The sequence below is a fragment of the Penicillium verrucosum genome, assembly GCF_028828655.1.
Source record: "Penicillium verrucosum strain IBT 35672 chromosome Unknown utg000001l_segment0_segment0, whole genome shotgun sequence".
NCBI lineage: Eukaryota > Fungi > Ascomycota > Eurotiomycetes > Eurotiales > Aspergillaceae > Penicillium > Penicillium verrucosum.
Window position 1 is genome coordinate 13,752,196 of NW_026643210.1, and position 17,016 is coordinate 13,769,211.

The following is a 17,016-nucleotide window of genomic DNA, read 5'->3' on the forward strand; positions in this document are numbered from 1 at the left end:
CCAGGGAGTGTTTTTTACCGTTATTTTTTTTTTTCCAATCGGTTGATCGGTTTATAAAACCCCTTTTTCCCTCCCTGGCGCTTAAGCTTCAGCTTCCGGGGTTCCGCGCTTTCGCCCCTTGGACCTTCGCCTCGTGTCGCCCCCGAACGTGACCCCTCTGATGAGTCTCGATTCTTACAGCCATGTCGCAAGTTCCGCGAGGGAATAATGAAAGCTCGCCAACCTCCTCTAAGAATCAGTCCGGATATCCAGCCAATAACGGCCTCATACCGCGAGATTATTTAGCTCGATCCGATCAACGCCCCGGACCTGCTCCTGGTTCTCGACATATCACACCTTCCCCGTTGCATACAAGTTCCCTGCCTCACTCGTACTGTGTCGACGGCTCCGAATCATCCCAGAGCCCCCTATCTCCGAAATCCGGCCACCCTCCTTCCTTCCAGAATCGGCCGCCAATCACTCGTGTGGCCAATGCACCATACTCTGCGCCACCCTTCAGCACTGGTCAGAGTCTGTCGCAATCACCAGAAATGGAAGGAACAGAATCGGTGAATTCTAGCAGAAGGCCTGGCGAGAGTAATATGCCCAAATCTTCCCGTGCGCCAGAGCCCGATCGATCTGCTTCTTCCTCGGTCAGCTCTATACATTCGATGCCGGGAGATCGCGCACCCAATCGTGCCATGCCTCGCACCTCGTCGATTGACTCTGCTATTTCATCCCTGTCCTCCAACTCTCAAAGGTCGGCTTTTGATGTCAATGCCCTGAGTACAGCCGACATTAATAATCTCATCAATGCGGCTGGATCTGCCGAGGCTGTGATTATGCACCTCCTGAAAGAGAAACACCAAGCGGCCTCTCAGAACGCGCAACTTTGGAAATTGGTTGACAAACAAAGGACTTTAATCCTCGGCCTTAACAAGGATCTAGAGCGTGCTTTCCAAGAGAAGGATAAATATCGCAAGAAGCTCAAAGATATACAAGACGCTCCGCCATTGCCCGTTGCTGCGCCCTTAGCCACTGTGGCCGTACCGAGCAGCGACAGCGAGAATGCGTCGCGCAAACCTGACCAACCATCGATTGTCCCACCACCTGAAGCCTCTCGGCGGGGCTTCGAAAACACCACAAGCCCAGTCTCTGCCGCAAATCTCCCTTCCCCAGTAGGAGATGGAATGAGCAGGTTTCCGCACCCAAATCGCAAACCACCACCTGCGCCTCTGAATCTACGACAAGCAGACAATTCAAGGGAATCTTTAGCTTCCGATTCCGATTCCGGTTCCGATTACGGTGACGCCCAGGATATAGACGGGATTCCAAGTGGGGGCCGTGGGCGGAGAAAGACGAGAGAGCAGGACGACAAGGACCGCGAAGCTGCGCTGCAGAAGGATATGGTTGAGTCTAACGGTTCTATGGGACTGTCTCAGACAGCGTCCTCTCACAGCTCCCGGGATACGGCAACGTGTAGCCTGGAAACGGTCCCCAGGGAGATTTCTACGAGATCACCGCCAGATGTGGGGGATTCTAATTCACTGGGGTCGCTTTTGGGCTCTCGGTCGCCCCCCGCTTCGTCATTTAATGGGCGCTCTATTGCTGCCATGCCCATGAGCCCTGGACTGCCTTTGAGCCCGAGACCAGAAGATCGACCCATTAATTCGCCCATGCCTCGCATGCCACGAGACATGTCCACTTCCACGGCGGCCGGGTATCAGGCTCCAGGATTGCCGCTCTCGCCAAGAATGGCAAACCACCCCACGGGCTTTGCTCCCATCCCTTCTGGACGTCCTATCCCATCGATCGATCCCACAGTCATGATTGATAGCCCGAGATCTACAAATTTCCCCGACAATCAAATTTACCGAGGATTGATGTCTGATGAATATCAAGGCCTGCTTTTGCCTCCCAACGCCCTTCCTCTGGTTCAAGTCAGAGTATCTTCGTCGCGCCTTCGCCCTTCCCGGAACAGCTATATGGTGTCCAGGCCCCTGGATGAGGAGCCTGTTTTTACTCTCAGTGTGATCCTGCGCTCAGAAATGTCAGAGCTATGGCGAGTTGAAAAGGTCATTGGTGCTTTGCCACAGCTGGATCAGAAAGTCCGACAATCTTCTCAGTTCCCCGGAAAGCTACCGGATAGAAGTATTTTCAGCGGACACTCCCCTGCTAAGGTTGACGTGAGACGCGCCGCACTGAATGCGTACTTCGACAAACTTTTGGACACTCCAATGGACGAGAATGCCGCACTAGCTATCTGCCAATTTTTGACAAGTGATGCCATTGAGCCTCGAGACGACGAGACAAGCCTGCTGAAGGGTCTCGCCCAGACAAGACCCGATATGCCACGTGGACCAGACGGAAAGCCTCAAAAGGAAGGTTATTTGACCAAACGAGGTAAGAACTTTGGTGGTTGGAAAGCCAGATATTTTGTTCTCGATGGGCCCGAACTGAGATACTACGAATCTCCCGGTGGTCCGCATATGGGTACTATCAAACTTCATCATGCCCAGATCGGCAAGCAATCGCCAAAAGCCACCGATAATGCTTCACCTCATGGGGCCGAGGAAGACTCTGACAACCAGTATCGCCATGCGTTTTGGTTTTGGAACCGAAGAAAAAGGATTCTTCGGCACTTGTTCGGCATGTTCTTTGCGCCGAGAGCGACGAGGAGCGTGATACATGGGTCGATGCTCTCATGGAATATGTTGAGAATGCTTCTTCCGACAATGAGGGACGTGGCAGCGTATCTTCTAAAAGTCAGCCGCAGTCTCAAGATGAATCATTACAGCAAAAGCAACTACTCTCCGGAGCCGAGGCCAAATCTAAAATGTTCAACGGAAACAAGAGATCCGGCCGAGGAGTTGATAGTCCCGACCAGGATCTCGGAGGCTCTGTGCAGGGTTTCAGCTTTGAAGACGCAGTGCAAGCTGATCCTCCGACTATTGGTTCCACTATCGAGCAAGCTCCTCGATCCCCACGACTCCCGTCGGCTTTGTCGACAGAGTTCAGGGACATGACCATGTCTTCTCCCGATCAGACAATGCAGTCTCCCAGACTGATATCTAGGCCCACCAACGGCACAGTCATCCAAGATGTGGAAGCCTGGGGCAACAAAGCAAAGACATCGACGAAAGAAAAGAAACGCAGTATTTGGGGGTTCCGCACCAGGTCCTCTTTCGATCTTGCCGCCCAGGCCAGCGGCGATATATCAGTAGCAAGCAACAATGTTGAGCGGACAGGTCCTGTTAGACCTGTGTTCGGTATACCCTTGGCAGAGGCCGTACAAGATTGTGGACCGCCAGGCATTGATGTGGAGCTGCCGGCAGTGGTTTACCGCTGCATTGAATATCTCCATGCTAAGGAAGCAGCCTTGGAGGAAGGAATCTTCCGTCTAAGTGGTTCCAATGTGGTGATCAAAGCTTTGAAAGAACGTTTCAATACTGAAGGTGATGTTGACTTCGTGTCTGGAGATCAATATTACGACATTCATGCTGTGGCTTCTCTCTTCAAGCAATACCTTCGAGAGCTCCCGACGACGGTTTTAACCCGAGAACTTCATTTGGACTTCCTTCGCGTTCTTGGTATGTACACACTTGGTGGTGTATGATTTTCTCCTACTAACCTGGCTGAACAGAACTTGACGATCGCCAAAAGAAGGTCGCTGCCTTCAACTCTCTAGTGCATAGATTGCCTAGACCCAACCTTGCGTTGCTCCGGGCTCTATCGCAGTTCTTGATCGAGATTGTGAACAATTCCGATGTGAACAAGATGACGGTCAGGAACGTGGGCATTGTCTTTGCCCCAACTCTCAATATTCCAGCGCCAGTCTTTTCGATGTTCCTCACGGACTACGACAGTATCTTTGGGGATACTGATTCGAGCTTTGCCAAGCCGGCTACGGAACTGACAGTTGAAAACACACTGTCGGCCGATGATATTCGTTCCCCACGTCATCAAATGTTCTCGGATCTCCCTACGCCTTCGTATCAGCAGACTTCGTTCCAACCTATTAGTAACGTGAACAGTCCTTCCGATGACCCCAGAACTCACTATGATACTGGCTTCACCCCGATGCAACATAGCTATGACCAACCGGCGTCGTCCAAGCATGAGCAGTACAACCAACCTGCGGGTGCCGGCGATTCGTATTCTTCTTTGAATGGCATGTTGGGGCCTAGCTCGGATGACACTCGCACAGCAAAAACGAAGCGACGGGAGAGTTCAATGCTCTTTATGGATGGTAAGACCCAAGAACGAGATGATCCTCACGGTCTTTGCTAATGCTGTCCATGAAGATCCTTCCATCTACCAGGGCAAGTGAATTATGATTCGCTTCTCACTGGTCTTTTCTTTTCTTTTTTCCCCTACGCCCTTCTGATTTCGGACTATCCCAGTGGTCCTGCCGCTCTTGTCCTGAAAAATTATGACTTGCACGACTGCAGAATGATGATTTAACCCACTTGGCAATCTCAGCCATCAAAGTCGCGAGGGAATGTTTTAATGATAATGGTAATCAAGATGCGCACACCAAGTTTAATGGGTTGTCCATCTTGGAGTTGAGAGTTCCCATGCCATGGTCAGCAACTTTTGACCGTCGTTATACCCCCTTCTTTTTTTCCCTTCGTTTTCTTCTTATTCTTCGCCTTTTTTTATTTCATTTCACCCCATGTTTCAGCGCTTCGACTATGGCTTGATGTCCATACATTATCATCTGTTCTTATTTATCTGGATATTTAGTCCACGGTTACGCGATATGGAGGCTGGCACGATTTGCCGATTTATATTTTACAATTTACACGATTTGTGAATGGCAAAATACAAATTTCATTTTATCTATATATCACATCAATTCCCATGGCCTTGCTCACTCAGAATCGTTTTGTCCTTTCTCCTCTCCAGAGACCCATCAGTTCACCGGTCTCACTTGTCCAATCTCGGACACTGTCCACCAAGGCTTTGGCCATCCCCTTGTTCTTGGACTTGGCATCAGAGGGACCTAGGCCAGTGGGGTTGGCCCCGGTGACATACTCGGAGCCCATACTTGGCAACACGTTTTCCCCCGCGCTTAGACTAACAAACAGAGCGAATGGAACGAGCCAAACGCACAACCCGAAGTATGAAGCCACTTCGGAGAAAGAGGGCATCTCATCGTAATTGACTCCATATGGTTGACGCCAGTTGTTCGACGGTGGCAAAGGCTTCGAGAAGTGGCGGAACCATAGCCAGTGGTTGAGACCAACTAGAAGGCAGGAGAGGAGGAAAAGAGGATCGGTGAGTTTCACGATAGGGAAGCGACGCAAATTGCTGGCGTAGACCATGTGCGACGCAATGCTCAGTAGAGATAATGACACAGGGAAACGGTCAATTATCATAAGCAGAACTTGTATCGCGACGATGCCGTAGATCAGACGGGTCAATACACGGCGGGCAAGAACCGTATGTTCTTCCACAAGCTCGGATAGATAGTAGAGTCCCGAAGCTAGAGTTTCAAATGTCAGCTTTTCCATTGTTATCATGATTCCATGTGTCTCCATACCTATGGCCAAGGTGAGAAAGGCAAACCCGACAACCACCCCGAAATATCCAACTAGCGGTAGAATCCACATGATGCCCAGTGAATATAGAGCTGTCGAATGGAGTAACAGTGTTGGAAAGTAATGCAGGAGGCAATCAGCCTCAGAGAAAGAGTTCTGAAGAGAGACGCAATCGGAGAAACGTGGACGTTTTGGGGTACGGATGCCTCAGGCAGCACCACCAAAAATAATTTAATGGAATTTCTAAACTTCAACTTACAACCCAACTTACACATTCAATACCACACATCATGTCGCGCCCTGAAGATATCCTGTATGACAGTCTGGCCCTGTTTCACATATTTGGAAAAAGAAATTTAAACAAAAAACTAATCATCTCGAAACCTTCAGCCCTCCGGACCTGTTCTACAACGACAATGAATCCCGAAAGTATACGAAGTCCTCACGTATTCGCAACATCCAAGCGAGCATGACAAGTCGCGCCCTCGAACTCCTCGACCTAAAATCCCCCTCTTTCATCCTCGATCTCGGCTGCGGCTCCGGCCTCTCCGGCGAAATGCTCTCAGAAGTGACCCCCGAAGAAGGCGGCCCGCACACATGGATCGGAATGGATATTTCCCCGAGCATGTTGGACGTGGCTTTACAACGCGAAGTGGAAGGCGATCTATTCCTCGCGGACATCGGCCAAGGCGTGCCCTTCCGACCAGGCACATTCGACGCCGCAATCAGCATCAGTGCAATCCAATGGCTGTGCAATGCGGAAACCAGCGATGTCAGTCCTGAAGGTCGTCTGCGACGTTTCTTCGAAGGTCTGTATGCCAGTCTTCGTCGGGGCGGACGTGCGGTTTGTCAGTTCTACCCGAAAAACGATGTCCAGCGGAGTATGATCAGTGGAGCTGCTATCAAAGCGGGCTTTGGTGCGGGTATTCTGGAAGATGATCCTGGGACTAAGAGTAGCAAGTTGTATCTTGTTCTCACTGTTGGTGGTGGTGGTTTGCCGGGTGATATTACTGGTGTTGTGAACGGTATGGATGATGTTAATGTTCTGGATGCGAGACGGAAGGCTGCGGAGGTCAATAATGCTCGTGGGCCGCCCAGGAAGGGTGATAAGTCTTGGATTATGAACAAAAAGGAGCAGATGGCGAAGAAGGGAAAGGTCGTCAAGGCGAGCTCGAAATACACTGGCCGCAAACGACGAATCGCTTTCTGATTGAACTGCTTTTGTTTACGTGTGCACCGCCGGGCGTCTTTGGTGGATTCGATCAAAAAGAGGAAGAGAAAAAAGGAGAAAAAGCCTGGATGGAAGGAAAGAGTGTTCAAGTCATCCCCAAAGTACATAACTCTCACCCATTTCTGTCTGTGTATGCGCCTTCCATTGGGCGTTATCCACACGTCTGAATCGGAATTGGATCATGGTCTTGTTGAGGGTTGCTCATGGGGGTCAACTTAGTCGACTGTGTGGTGCCTACTAGAGGCCTCCCAACGGGTTGAGAGGTTTGGAGGTTGAGCTCTTTACCTTCTGGGCACCGTGATATGAAGTTGGCCCATTGAAGATTCATGGCCTTCTTTGATGTTTATACCCAACTATTAATGCAATGAATGTCCACGTTATGATCACAAAAGAAAAAAAAGTTGTCTATTGCTATAACTTGCCGGAGAACGTTTCGAGCTAAATGGAAAGGAAAGATAATACATCAAATGAGGACCACACCGACCAATTCACGGTGCGCAAAACACATTCCAAGAATCGTCAGGCAGCATCCTCAATCGTAGCGGTAGGTATGTTGGAGTGCGCGGGATTCCAAAATTTACAGAGACGCCTCCATCTTGTCCAGAACAGCCCGGGTGAACTCGTGGGTGGTAGCCTGACCACCCATGTCGCGGGTCATAGTGCGGCTAGAAGAAGAGAGTTAGCATGGTCATTTTTCATAGGGGTATTAGTCTACACTCACCCTTCGCCGATAACATCGTAGACAGCCTTGGAAATGCGGTTGGCGTGGTCATCGAGACCAAGGTGGCGCAGGAGCATGGAGCCGGACAGGATCATAGCACTGGGGTTGGCCTGATCCTTGCCCTTGATGTCGAGACCGACGTGACGGCAGCCAGGCTCGAAAACAGCAACATCACGGCCCATGTTGCAACCGGGGACGAGACCGGGTCCACCAACGAGGGCGGCGCCGACGTTGGACAGAATACCACCGTAAAGGTTGGGCATGACCATAACGTCGAACTGCTGGGGACGGGACACAGCCTGCATGGAAGCGTTGTCCACAATCATGTCGTTCACCTCCAGGGTGGGGTAGTCCTCAGCGACCTTGTGGAATGTGCTGCGGAAGAGACCATCGGCCAACTTCATGATGTTGGCCTTGTGAATGCAGGTAACCTTCTTGCGGTTGTTGGCCAGGGCGAAGCTGAAAGCGAACTTGGCGATACGCTCGGACTTGGCGCGGGTGATGATCTTGAGGGATTCGACGACACCGTTGACCGACTGGTGCTCGAGGCCGGAGTACTCTCCCTCGGTGTTCTCACGGATGATGCAGAGGTCGACATTCTTGTGGCGAGTCTCATAACCGGGGATGTTCTTGATCAGAGAGATGGAGGCGTAGATATCCAGCTCCTGACGGAGGGCAACGTTGAAGGACTGGTGGCCCGAGCGCTCAATAGGAGTGTGGAGGATACCCTTCAGACCGAGCTTGTTGCGCTTGAGGGAAGCCAGGGACTCGCGGAAGAGTTCCTCGGAGTGCTTGTTACCGGCGTCAACACCGCTAACATCGACCTGCTCCCACTCAATGGGGACGTTGTCGGCCTTGAAGATGGTCTTGACCGATTCGGCGACCTCAGCACCGATACCGTCACCTTGTCGTAGTGTCAGTCCAGAGCATGCGCGATGCAAGCAGAAAATGCGCAAAATGTGTATATCATACCAGGGATGAGGGTCACGGTGTACTTGCCACCATACTTGGTGGGCTTGAAGATATCCGACTGAACATTGGCGAAGGCTGCGCAAATTCGTTAGCGGGGACTTCGAGGCACACGTCAAGGAAGATCAATGGGCGTACTTCTGGCGGGAATAGAGCGACCGAGAGACGAAGCTCCGGAGGCACTGCGGAGCAGAGTCTATAGAGAGAGTAAGGACAGGTTAGCCAAAGCCGGGACCCCAAACTACCCTGCGAAAAGGATTGAAATTGCGGAAACATGGAAAGGTGGAAAAAGCAAAAATTGGATGGGATAACATACCCGTGCAGGCTGTGCCGTTCTAGAGAACATTTTTCAAATGATTAAGGGTTAAACAAAGAAATTGGACAAATATCTCGAATCACCAAAGGAGAGGACTCAGAGGGGGGTTGGGAAAGGGAATGAAAACGGGAAAAAAAGGCTCCGGATGGGCTCGGCATCCAACAACTTGTGGTTTAGCGCCGGCCCGATCTTATCTCAATTGGACTATTGGACTTCCACGACAAGACAAGACAATGAACTATTCATTAACCCCTCCAAACTGAAATCTCTTTCGCCATTTCTTATTCATATCCTTTTCTGTTCCTCAAATGTCACATTCCCCCAAGGTTAGTGGTCAACTCGAACAAAAGAAGATATCTCCATCATTAATGAATATACTCTAGTTCCAAGTCACTTATCGAATCATTCAAGATGATGGCTTATACTAGACCCTCTCTATACCAGACCTGAGGTTATTATTGGAGTGTCACAGCTGAGATCCGTCAATAAGAACCCTAGTTATTCAGAACGGGCGACCTCGAACAGTACCTTCTATTAAGGCCAATATCCGTCCACAAAGAACTCTATTGAGGAACTCGACATGCTTCTATTCAGAGGAACCGGGTTTTACAATCTCATGGCCAACATGCTCTTCTCAATAACGAGACTACTATTGAACCAACAATGATACCTGATCTTCGTAAATATATAAACTTCATTGCAGTTCGTCTTCTCGTTCTTTTCTCCAGACATCTCCATTATCGAGCTTTCTCAGTATCTGTCCTTCGCTCTTCATTCCAATTTACCAACTTCAAACCCCCCCGGTTTCTCCCTTCAAACAATCAAGATGAAGTTCACCTCCGTTGCCGTCGCCGTTATGGCCGTTGCCACCGTCCAGGCCGCCGCTACTGGTCCTAGCACCACTCTCCCCAAGTGGTGTGGTCACATTGGCCAGGGCTGCAAGCGAACTGCTGACGCCTCCGTTGATGTCAAGCGCTCTGCCGATGCTCTCGCCGAGGCCATGGCCAGGAACTTGCCCCTTGTCCTTCAGAAGTGGTGTGGCCACATTGGCCAGGGTTGCTACAAGGCTAAGCGTGCCGCCGATGCCGCCGATGAGGTGAAGCGTACCAGTGACGCTCTCGCTGCCGCCATGGCTGCTCTCGAGGAAGAGGATACTGAGTAAAGGTATAGTACAATTTCATCTATCATGCCTATACAATCAATTGACTAACTTTCCCCAGTGTCTCCTTTACTTTGAATTCCGTGGTTCTGCATTTATCGACAGAGATTGCTCTATAGCTCTCTTTCCAATTCCCAATATGCACACCATCGACTACTTTTTCGATATGAAATCACTTATGGAAGCCCAGTTGGCATGTGGTGGATTGGTTTATGTTTTATGAAAATTGCCGATGGCGAACACTCTTTTATCTTCACCGTTGGTCGTGGCATTGGTTTCTGATTAAATCAGCATTTGAATTGTGGGGTTGATGGATTACCCAGAGAAATACTATGTATCTAGAATCAAAGAATTCCATCCACTTCTCACATCATTTCAATTCGGAATTCTAGAAGACAGGATGTTCGGACCGGCTCAGGTGGTCAATAGGTTTGGTAAATTTACCTTTAGATAGGCTGAAGGAGTGTAGTATCTAGTTGATATACTTTCTTTATACTAGTCGGGGCATCTATAGGCAAACGGACGGTAAGAACAACAATGATATGAACATATATACAAAAGGAATTCGTGTCACTAGATCTATTACTAACAGAACTAATGGTGGTATACACCACAGCTAGGGTAATATCGTCTCATTTCTTCAAAAGCACCATAGGTCGATTCCATCGGACCAGCTTTTGTCAGCTCCCACCATTGCTGACCTTGATACACTGGGTCCTTTGAGCCAACATAGGTTTCACCAGTGGTGGGCTCTTTTGGAAGATGAGACGCTTGATTGACAATGTTCTCGTAGCCAGATACCATGTACGGTTCAGCATCAGTATAGACATTTCCATCCACACTGTCATCCATGGCAGAATCATGCATAGCAAGGTCGCCAGCAGGGACATTGGCTTCATTTCCAAACTGCGAGTAGAGCTGCCATGTTTGGATTAACCGTTGTTTCTGTTCTGCATCGGCATTTTGGAAGAGCGCAAGCTGATCCGGAGTAAGGGCATTTGGATCAAGACCGTGATGCCGCAGAACATCAATGCTTGAAGGTTGCTCCGTGTGCTGGGCGAGTCTGTGGGCCGAGTGGTGGTAGTGTTGGGTAATGCTGTATGCAGGTGCTGATGCTTGAGGTGGTACGGAGATTTCCCTAGGGGCGGAATGCAGCTGTGTCATACTCATTTGTCTATCAAACAGAGCTGAAAGTTCGTCTTGCACTTTCGAGTTGCTTTCCGAAGCAGACATCCCGCACTATATATATATCCGCCTGGTCAGGTTCCTTGGTAGAATAAGATAAAGGACGGACACAATCTACCTGTTTACAGTGAGGGTTCTCGATAAAGGCCGCGAGTGCATTTGAGATATCGGAGGCGTGCCCGCAGTGCGGGCACTGATGTAATATCGAGGAAGACATGGCGGGGTGAATTTCTGTATAGTTCAACAATATCCGAATGAATAGGAAAATGTCGAATTTCCTCGAATGTTTGCTCCCTGTAAAACTGAACACAAGAAAGAATTTTGAGAGCCTCTTTTGTTTAGATCGAGGGGCAAAGATGCCCAAGTTGCTCGGTTGGGCTGCAGTCCTGAGGGGCCACTAGAGACGCTCAAATGTTATACTGCATATTATGACTATAATATATACCATAATGAGCCGATATATGCCAATATCCATGGATTGTGTTTATGATATGTCAATAATATACGAAATACTACAAGGTACTCAGAAAGTACCTACAAATCCTTTAGACAAAACATACAAACCGAAGTACCGATTAGGTATCTCACGGTCATGTGACTGGAAGCTCTCAGGCAACCCCGTGACGCGACAGCGTCACTGCTTAGTGCCTAGGAACCTCCGTTATCATCCCCAGAGCTTCCAACCTCACCCTACCTATCCATAGTCACCTTCCAAACCGACCATTCTCCTCCCTTATCTGTCCAATATACAGATAAACTCTCTCGATCGTCCGACCTACCCTCGGTGACGTCTGTTGTTCTTGAACCTCACCGCATCGCATTCTCACCAAAATCATGGTCAGTTAGCTTCGGATCTACGCAATATTCTATATTGTATCCCAATCAAGCTAACAGAGTGATTATTCAGACGTCAATCGGCACAGGATACGATCTTTCCAACTCGGTGTTCTCGCCAGACGGCCGGAATTTCCAGGTAACCAAACACAACCCAGCTCAATGAGCCACGAAACCCAGCTTCAAGCTGCTGACCATACCATCTAGGTCGAGTATGCCGTCAAGGCAGTTGAGAACGGAGGAACCGCCGTCGGCATCAGATGCAAGGATGGTGTTGTGTTGGCAGTGGAGAAGATCATCACTAGCAAGCTCCTAAAGCCAGGCGCGAACAAGAGAATCGCGACAGTCGACCGTCATGTCGGAATTGTGAGACCCCGCCTTGTTTACCCTTTGCCTATATCGCCCCTTCTCAAATGCGTTTTTTTATCGAAACCATGATATCACGGACCGTTTGGAAATACCCCGTTGCTAACCCGGTCTCTTTCTACCAATGCAGGTATCCGCTGGACTCGTCCCCGATGGTCGTCACTTCGTTTCCAGAGCTAGAGATGAGGCTTCCTCCTGGAGAAGCACATACAAAGGTCCCATTCCGACCGCTGCGCTGGCCAATCGCTTGGGTGGGTATGTGCAGGCATACACGCTCTACTCCAGCGTACGGCCCTTCGGTGTAGCTGCTATTGTTGGCGGGTGGGATACCGAGGCGGAGCTTCCAGTTGATGGACAGGTCGGTGATGGACCCAAGTCTGGCTCCGGTGGTAAGGTTGAGGGTGCTAAGGCCGGAGGCCCTGGCCTATACATGATCGAGCCTAGTGGATTGTATTGGGTAGGTTGTGACTTGTTTGTTTGTAAGTGGATGAATATGCTGACGAGAATTTGTAGGGCTACTACGGTGCTGCTACTGGCAAAGGACGACAGGCCGCCAAGGCTGAACTCGAGAAACTAGACCTGACCTCCGGCAATCTATCTTTGGCAGATGGTGTGAAGGAAGCTGCCCGCATTATCTATGTTTCCCATGAGGACAGCAAGGACAAGGACTTCGAGCTCGAGATGACGTGGATCAGCTCGGTCGATGGACCGACCAAGGGTCGCCATGAGGAAGTTCCCAAGGATCTCCTCGAGGAAGCAGAGAAAGCAGCAAAGCGGGCGCTGGAAGGGGACGATGAAGAAGAGGAGGACAAGGGTCAAGGCGAACAGATGGAAGAGTGAACATGTAATAGATTATGCTCCTGAAGAATTATGGGTTCTCTGAAGGTGTTTCCTTTCTTACTCCTAACGAAAACCAAATCTACCATAAATGACCAAGTTGTTTCCAAAGGTTCCAAAAAAATCCACACCACATATGTTAGGAGGGTTCCATCGTAGCCCTTAACCCTCGAAAGATCCAATAGAAATCCGCCAATCTATCGCAAGAATTACAAAATCTTGCCCTCAGCCCACTCCCTCCTCTTAAGACCCAACTCCACAGCAGCACTACCCCAGTCCTCACCGTGGTTGTGCATACCACTGCTACCAAGACCAGCGCGCTCCAATCCCTGCTCTTCGGTGAGAACAGTAAGCAAACCAAAGATAACAGGAACACCGGAATCAAGCTGGACGCGCATGAGGCCATGGCTGACAGCGTCAGCGATATATTCGAAGTGCATAGTCGCGCCCTTGATGAGAACACCGATAGCGATAATAGCATCGAAGGGCTTTTTCGGGCTTGTAAAGTTGCCAGCACTCGATACCTCGGCCGTGGGGGATGACAGGAGGTCCGTGGAGCTGATTCCCTGGACGGAGGAGTTGGCCTGGAGCTGGGAGGCGGCGTAGAGGCTGGAAAGTAAGTGTTAGTTAAAAGCTATCACTGTAGATATATATAAACATTATAGGGCAGTGTGTGGTATAGATAGTGTGTATAATGTGTGATATCATCCCCGCACTCACCGTTGCACTGCGAGGGGCAGCTCGTAGCTACCGGGAACTGTCTGGACTGTGATGTTCTCCTCCAGCACGCCGGCTGCGAGGAGGTTCTTCTTCGCTCCTGATACCAGTTGTTCGATGATCACTGTGTTCCATCTGGCGTGCACAATTGCAACGCGGAGTCCAGAGCCTATTGTAAAGTCGTTGTTAGCTGGAGGGTCTCTCTCCAAGGGCTGTTGTTCGGTTTTACCATCGTGGGTCTGGGCAGCGCCGGGGCCTTTGATAGTGGTCATTTTTGGAGAGTGATGGTTAGCTCAGTAAAAGAGAGAAGATGTGGTTTTCCTTGAGGATTGGGAGAATTGAGCTTGACACAAGTGTTTATAAATCAGAAGAGCTCGAGGGGCGAAATCCCTCGGTCCCGCATTTGGCGGGGGAAGGCGGAATGTCATCACCCACGGCAATTGAGCGCAACTGGGCCCAATGAAGATTTTATACAAGCTACTATATAACTATGTTGTAGACACGCATTCTTCACAGTAAACAACACTATTATGCAATAGGCCTAGAAAATGGTGATAAAAAACAAAACGAGATTGCATTGTCCCGAAGCTGAAAACACCTAAAGATAAAAAGATGACCGGATCATAAGAATCGTCTAACCTTGCCCTAAAGAAACATTTACTCGACAGTGACCGACTTGGCCAGGTTGCGAGGGAAATCGACATTCAGTCCCTCACCAACGGCAAGCCAGTAAGAGATAAGCTGCAATGGGATCACATTGAGCAGACCCTGGAGACAATCCACTGTCTTGGGTACATTGATCTTCTCGGTCAGGGCGGACGAGAACTCGGGGTCATCCTGGTTGCAGATAACAATGGGGCGACCATTACGAGCAATGACTTGCTGGTAGGCGTTCAGGGACTTGGTGAACAGGTTGTCACGGGTAAGAATCATAATAATGGGAAGGTTCTCGTCAACAAGAGCCAAGACACCGTGCTTCAATTCGCCGGACATGACGGCTTCGCAGTGGAGGTATGAGATCTCCTTGATCTTCAGGGCACCCTCAAGGGCAGTGGGGAATTGAGCACCACGGCCCAACAACAGCAAGCTCTTCTGGTCCTTGAAGAACTTGGCGCACAGGTCCTTGATCGAATCGTTGAGCTTCAAGATCTGCTTGAACTGCTCGGAGACCTGTCCAAGACCCTCCATGATCTCCTCACGTCTCTCCTGCTTAGAGGCACGATCCTCGCTCAGCGACAAAGCGAACATGACCATGGCCACGAACTGAGAGGTGTATGCCTTGGTGGAGGCCACACCGATCTCGGGACCAGCGTTAATGTGAACACCGCAGTGGGTGAGGAGAGAGATGGAAGATCCGACAACGTTGACGCAACCAACGGTAAGGGCGCCACGTTCCAGACAGTAGCGAAGAGCCATCAGGGAATCAGCAGTCTCTCCAGACTGAGAGACAAACACACAGGTGTCATCACGGAACACTGGGGCCTGTCGGTCAAGGAAGTCGGAGGCGAGCTCGACTGCGATAGGAATCTCAGTGAGCTCTTCGAAGATACCACGCACAGCCATGCATGAGTGGTAACTGGTACCACAGGCAATGAAGATAATGCGGCGGCAGCGACGGATGGTGGTGATGTACTGACGGAGACCACCGAGGGTGACCTTCTTGTTGGCCACATCCAGGCGACCTCTCATAGTGTTGACGACAGACTCGGGCTGCTCAAAGATCTCCTTCTGCATGAAGTGATCGAACTTGCCCTTCATGATTTCCTGCAACTCAAGTTCGATGGTCTGGATGGCACGGACGTTGGAGGTGCCGTCATCCTTGGTCAGACGGTGGATGTTAAGCTGTCCCTCGTGGATGTGGGCGATATCGTCATCCTCCAGGTAGAGGACCTTTTTGGTGTGCTCCACAATGGCAGATGGGTCAGAAGACAGGAAGAACTCGACGGGCTGGGGGATGCCATCGTCAGACAGGAATGCCCGCGACTGGGAGCGGTGCAACAGAGACTTGTCGGGAGGGGCAAGGAGGCTTGTGGCAGACTTCTTGGCAGCCGCATTCTGGGAGGCCTGCTCCGCGGAAAGGACACCATCTTCCGAGTATTCAACATCGACGAAATCCACCTTCATCTTCTTGGAGGTCTTGACACCGATGACCAAGGGGGAACCCTTACGGGCCGCAATGACCTCATGGGGGTAGTGGACGGACTTGAGCAGCAAACCAAAGGCACCCTCAAGCTCTTTGATGACGGCCTTGGCCAGGACTGTGAATTCGATGTCGGGGTGTTGGTCATAGAGGTACTTGGCGAGCTTGGCGATGCACTCGGTATCGGTCTCAGTCTCGAAGCGGAAGCCCTTGCTCTCCAGCAAAGCCTTCAATTCCTTATAGTTGGTGATGATACCATTGTGAACCACGGAGAACTCCCAGTTGGCATCGGAGCTATTCGACAACAATCCAATTAGCTTCTCAAAATCTCTCGATGATTCGGGGAATGAATTTCCCTGTCGACTTTGGGAGACTTACCGGTGGGGGTGGCAGTTCTGGCGGGAGGGGGTACCGTGAGTAGCCCAACGGGTGTGAGAGATACCGGCATGAGACTCAAAGGTCTTGGTCATGTCATATGAGCTCTGCTCAATGAGTTCCTTCAACTTGGCGACCTTGCCAACTTCTTTGAATGCACAGACTTCATTCTTCTTGTTGCCGTCCACGGCCATACCAGCCGAGTCGTAGCCACGGTACTCCAATCGGGAGAGGCCTGGGAAATGACGGTGAGCAAAAAGTCAAAACCATTCAATTTTCTTTGGTCACTTACCATTAAGCAGTGTATCAATGATGAACCTGCGGTCCTTCTCCACGAGGTAGTTGATGTAACCGAAGATTCCACTAAACTGATTGTCAGTATTTGACCATTTGAGGAAGTGAATGTAGACAAGAGCTTACCACATGATGGGCAATAAAGAAAAGTTGAATGCAAAAAAAACAAGGGTATTGAGAGAATAAAGATTGTAGATGGATTGTAAAGGGGGATTAAACGAAAGCAGTGAGAGAGGAGAAAAGATAGAAAGAGGCAAGAAAAGGTAGAGAGGTGTTTCGTATTTATAGAGGGGGGCAAGAACAGAGAAGGTAGGGGGAGGGGCGGATTATTATTAGCTCTTGCACTTTGG

At 50.1% G+C, this 17,016-nt stretch overlaps 9 protein-coding genes across 9 annotated transcripts; 4 read left to right on the top strand and 5 right to left on the bottom strand.

Moving 5' to 3' along the window:
• Nucleotides 1–182: 182 nt before the first annotated feature.
• N7516_005068 (GTPase-activating protein BEM3) lies at nucleotides 183–4,309 on the top strand (the record flags this gene model as incomplete). Its single annotated transcript, XM_057217788.1, has 4 exons — nucleotides 183–2,587; nucleotides 2,650–3,569; nucleotides 3,623–4,228; nucleotides 4,284–4,309. 4 exons carry the CDS (start codon nucleotides 183–185, stop codon nucleotides 4,307–4,309), a joined length of 3,957 nt encoding a protein of 1,318 aa, XP_057079671.1.
• A 523-nt stretch (nucleotides 4,310–4,832) lies between these two features.
• On the bottom strand, nucleotides 4,833–5,620 carry N7516_005069 (uncharacterized protein). Its single transcript, XM_057217789.1, has 2 exons — nucleotides 5,525–5,620; nucleotides 4,833–5,467 (listed from the first exon to the last, which is right to left on the bottom strand). The coding sequence occupies exons 1-2, from the start codon at nucleotides 5,592–5,594 to the stop codon at nucleotides 4,857–4,859; spliced, it is 681 nt and encodes a 226-aa protein (XP_057079672.1). The 5' UTR covers nucleotides 5,595–5,620; the 3' UTR covers nucleotides 4,833–4,856.
• A 177-nt stretch (nucleotides 5,621–5,797) lies between these two features.
• On the top strand, nucleotides 5,798–6,732 carry N7516_005070 (18S rRNA methyltransferase BUD23; the record flags this gene model as incomplete). Its single annotated transcript, XM_057217790.1, has 2 exons — nucleotides 5,798–5,835; nucleotides 5,913–6,732. Exons 1-2 carry the CDS (start codon nucleotides 5,813–5,815, stop codon nucleotides 6,730–6,732), a joined length of 843 nt encoding a protein of 280 aa, XP_057079673.1. The 5' UTR covers nucleotides 5,798–5,812.
• Nucleotides 6,733–7,330: 598 nt separating this feature from the next.
• On the bottom strand, nucleotides 7,331–8,789 carry N7516_005071 (isocitrate dehydrogenase (NAD(+)) IDH1; the record flags this gene model as incomplete). The annotated part of the gene is made up of 5 exons (XM_057217791.1): nucleotides 7,331–7,418; nucleotides 7,475–8,378; nucleotides 8,447–8,521; nucleotides 8,582–8,639; nucleotides 8,760–8,789. 5 exons carry the CDS (start codon nucleotides 8,787–8,789, stop codon nucleotides 7,331–7,333), a joined length of 1,155 nt encoding a protein of 384 aa, XP_057079674.1.
• Nucleotides 8,790–9,585: 796 nt separating this feature from the next.
• Nucleotides 9,586–9,921, top strand: N7516_005072 (mating alpha-pheromone PpgA; the record flags this gene model as incomplete). Its single annotated transcript, XM_057217792.1, has 1 exon — nucleotides 9,586–9,921. One exon carries the CDS (start codon nucleotides 9,586–9,588, stop codon nucleotides 9,919–9,921), a length of 336 nt encoding a protein of 111 aa, XP_057079675.1.
• Nucleotides 9,922–10,512: 591 nt separating this feature from the next.
• On the bottom strand, nucleotides 10,513–11,320 carry N7516_005073 (uncharacterized protein; the record flags this gene model as incomplete). The annotated part of the gene is made up of 2 exons (XM_057217793.1): nucleotides 10,513–11,157; nucleotides 11,222–11,320. The coding sequence occupies 2 exons, from the start codon at nucleotides 11,318–11,320 to the stop codon at nucleotides 10,513–10,515; spliced, it is 744 nt and encodes a 247-aa protein (XP_057079676.1).
• Nucleotides 11,321–11,768: 448 nt separating this feature from the next.
• N7516_005074 (proteasome core particle subunit alpha 7) lies at nucleotides 11,769–13,179 on the top strand. The gene is made up of 5 exons (XM_057217794.1): nucleotides 11,769–11,940; nucleotides 12,011–12,076; nucleotides 12,145–12,303; nucleotides 12,434–12,760; nucleotides 12,817–13,179. Exons 1-5 carry the CDS (start codon nucleotides 11,938–11,940, stop codon nucleotides 13,141–13,143), a joined length of 882 nt encoding a protein of 293 aa, XP_057079677.1. The 5' UTR covers nucleotides 11,769–11,937; the 3' UTR covers nucleotides 13,144–13,179.
• Nucleotides 13,180–13,349: 170 nt separating this feature from the next.
• On the bottom strand, nucleotides 13,350–14,129 carry N7516_005075 (lumazine synthase RIB4; the record flags this gene model as incomplete). The annotated part of the gene is made up of 3 exons (XM_057217795.1): nucleotides 13,350–13,749; nucleotides 13,861–14,026; nucleotides 14,087–14,129. The coding sequence occupies 3 exons, from the start codon at nucleotides 14,127–14,129 to the stop codon at nucleotides 13,350–13,352; spliced, it is 609 nt and encodes a 202-aa protein (XP_057079678.1).
• Nucleotides 14,130–14,377: 248 nt separating this feature from the next.
• Nucleotides 14,378–16,848, bottom strand: gfa1 (glutamine--fructose-6-phosphate transaminase (isomerizing) GFA1). The gene is made up of 4 exons (XM_057217796.1): nucleotides 16,793–16,848; nucleotides 16,665–16,735; nucleotides 16,376–16,607; nucleotides 14,378–16,291 (listed from the first exon to the last, which is right to left on the bottom strand). Exons 1-4 carry the CDS (start codon nucleotides 16,795–16,797, stop codon nucleotides 14,515–14,517), a joined length of 2,085 nt encoding a protein of 694 aa, XP_057079679.1. The 5' UTR covers nucleotides 16,798–16,848; the 3' UTR covers nucleotides 14,378–14,514.
• Nucleotides 16,849–17,016: the final 168 nt, after the last annotated feature.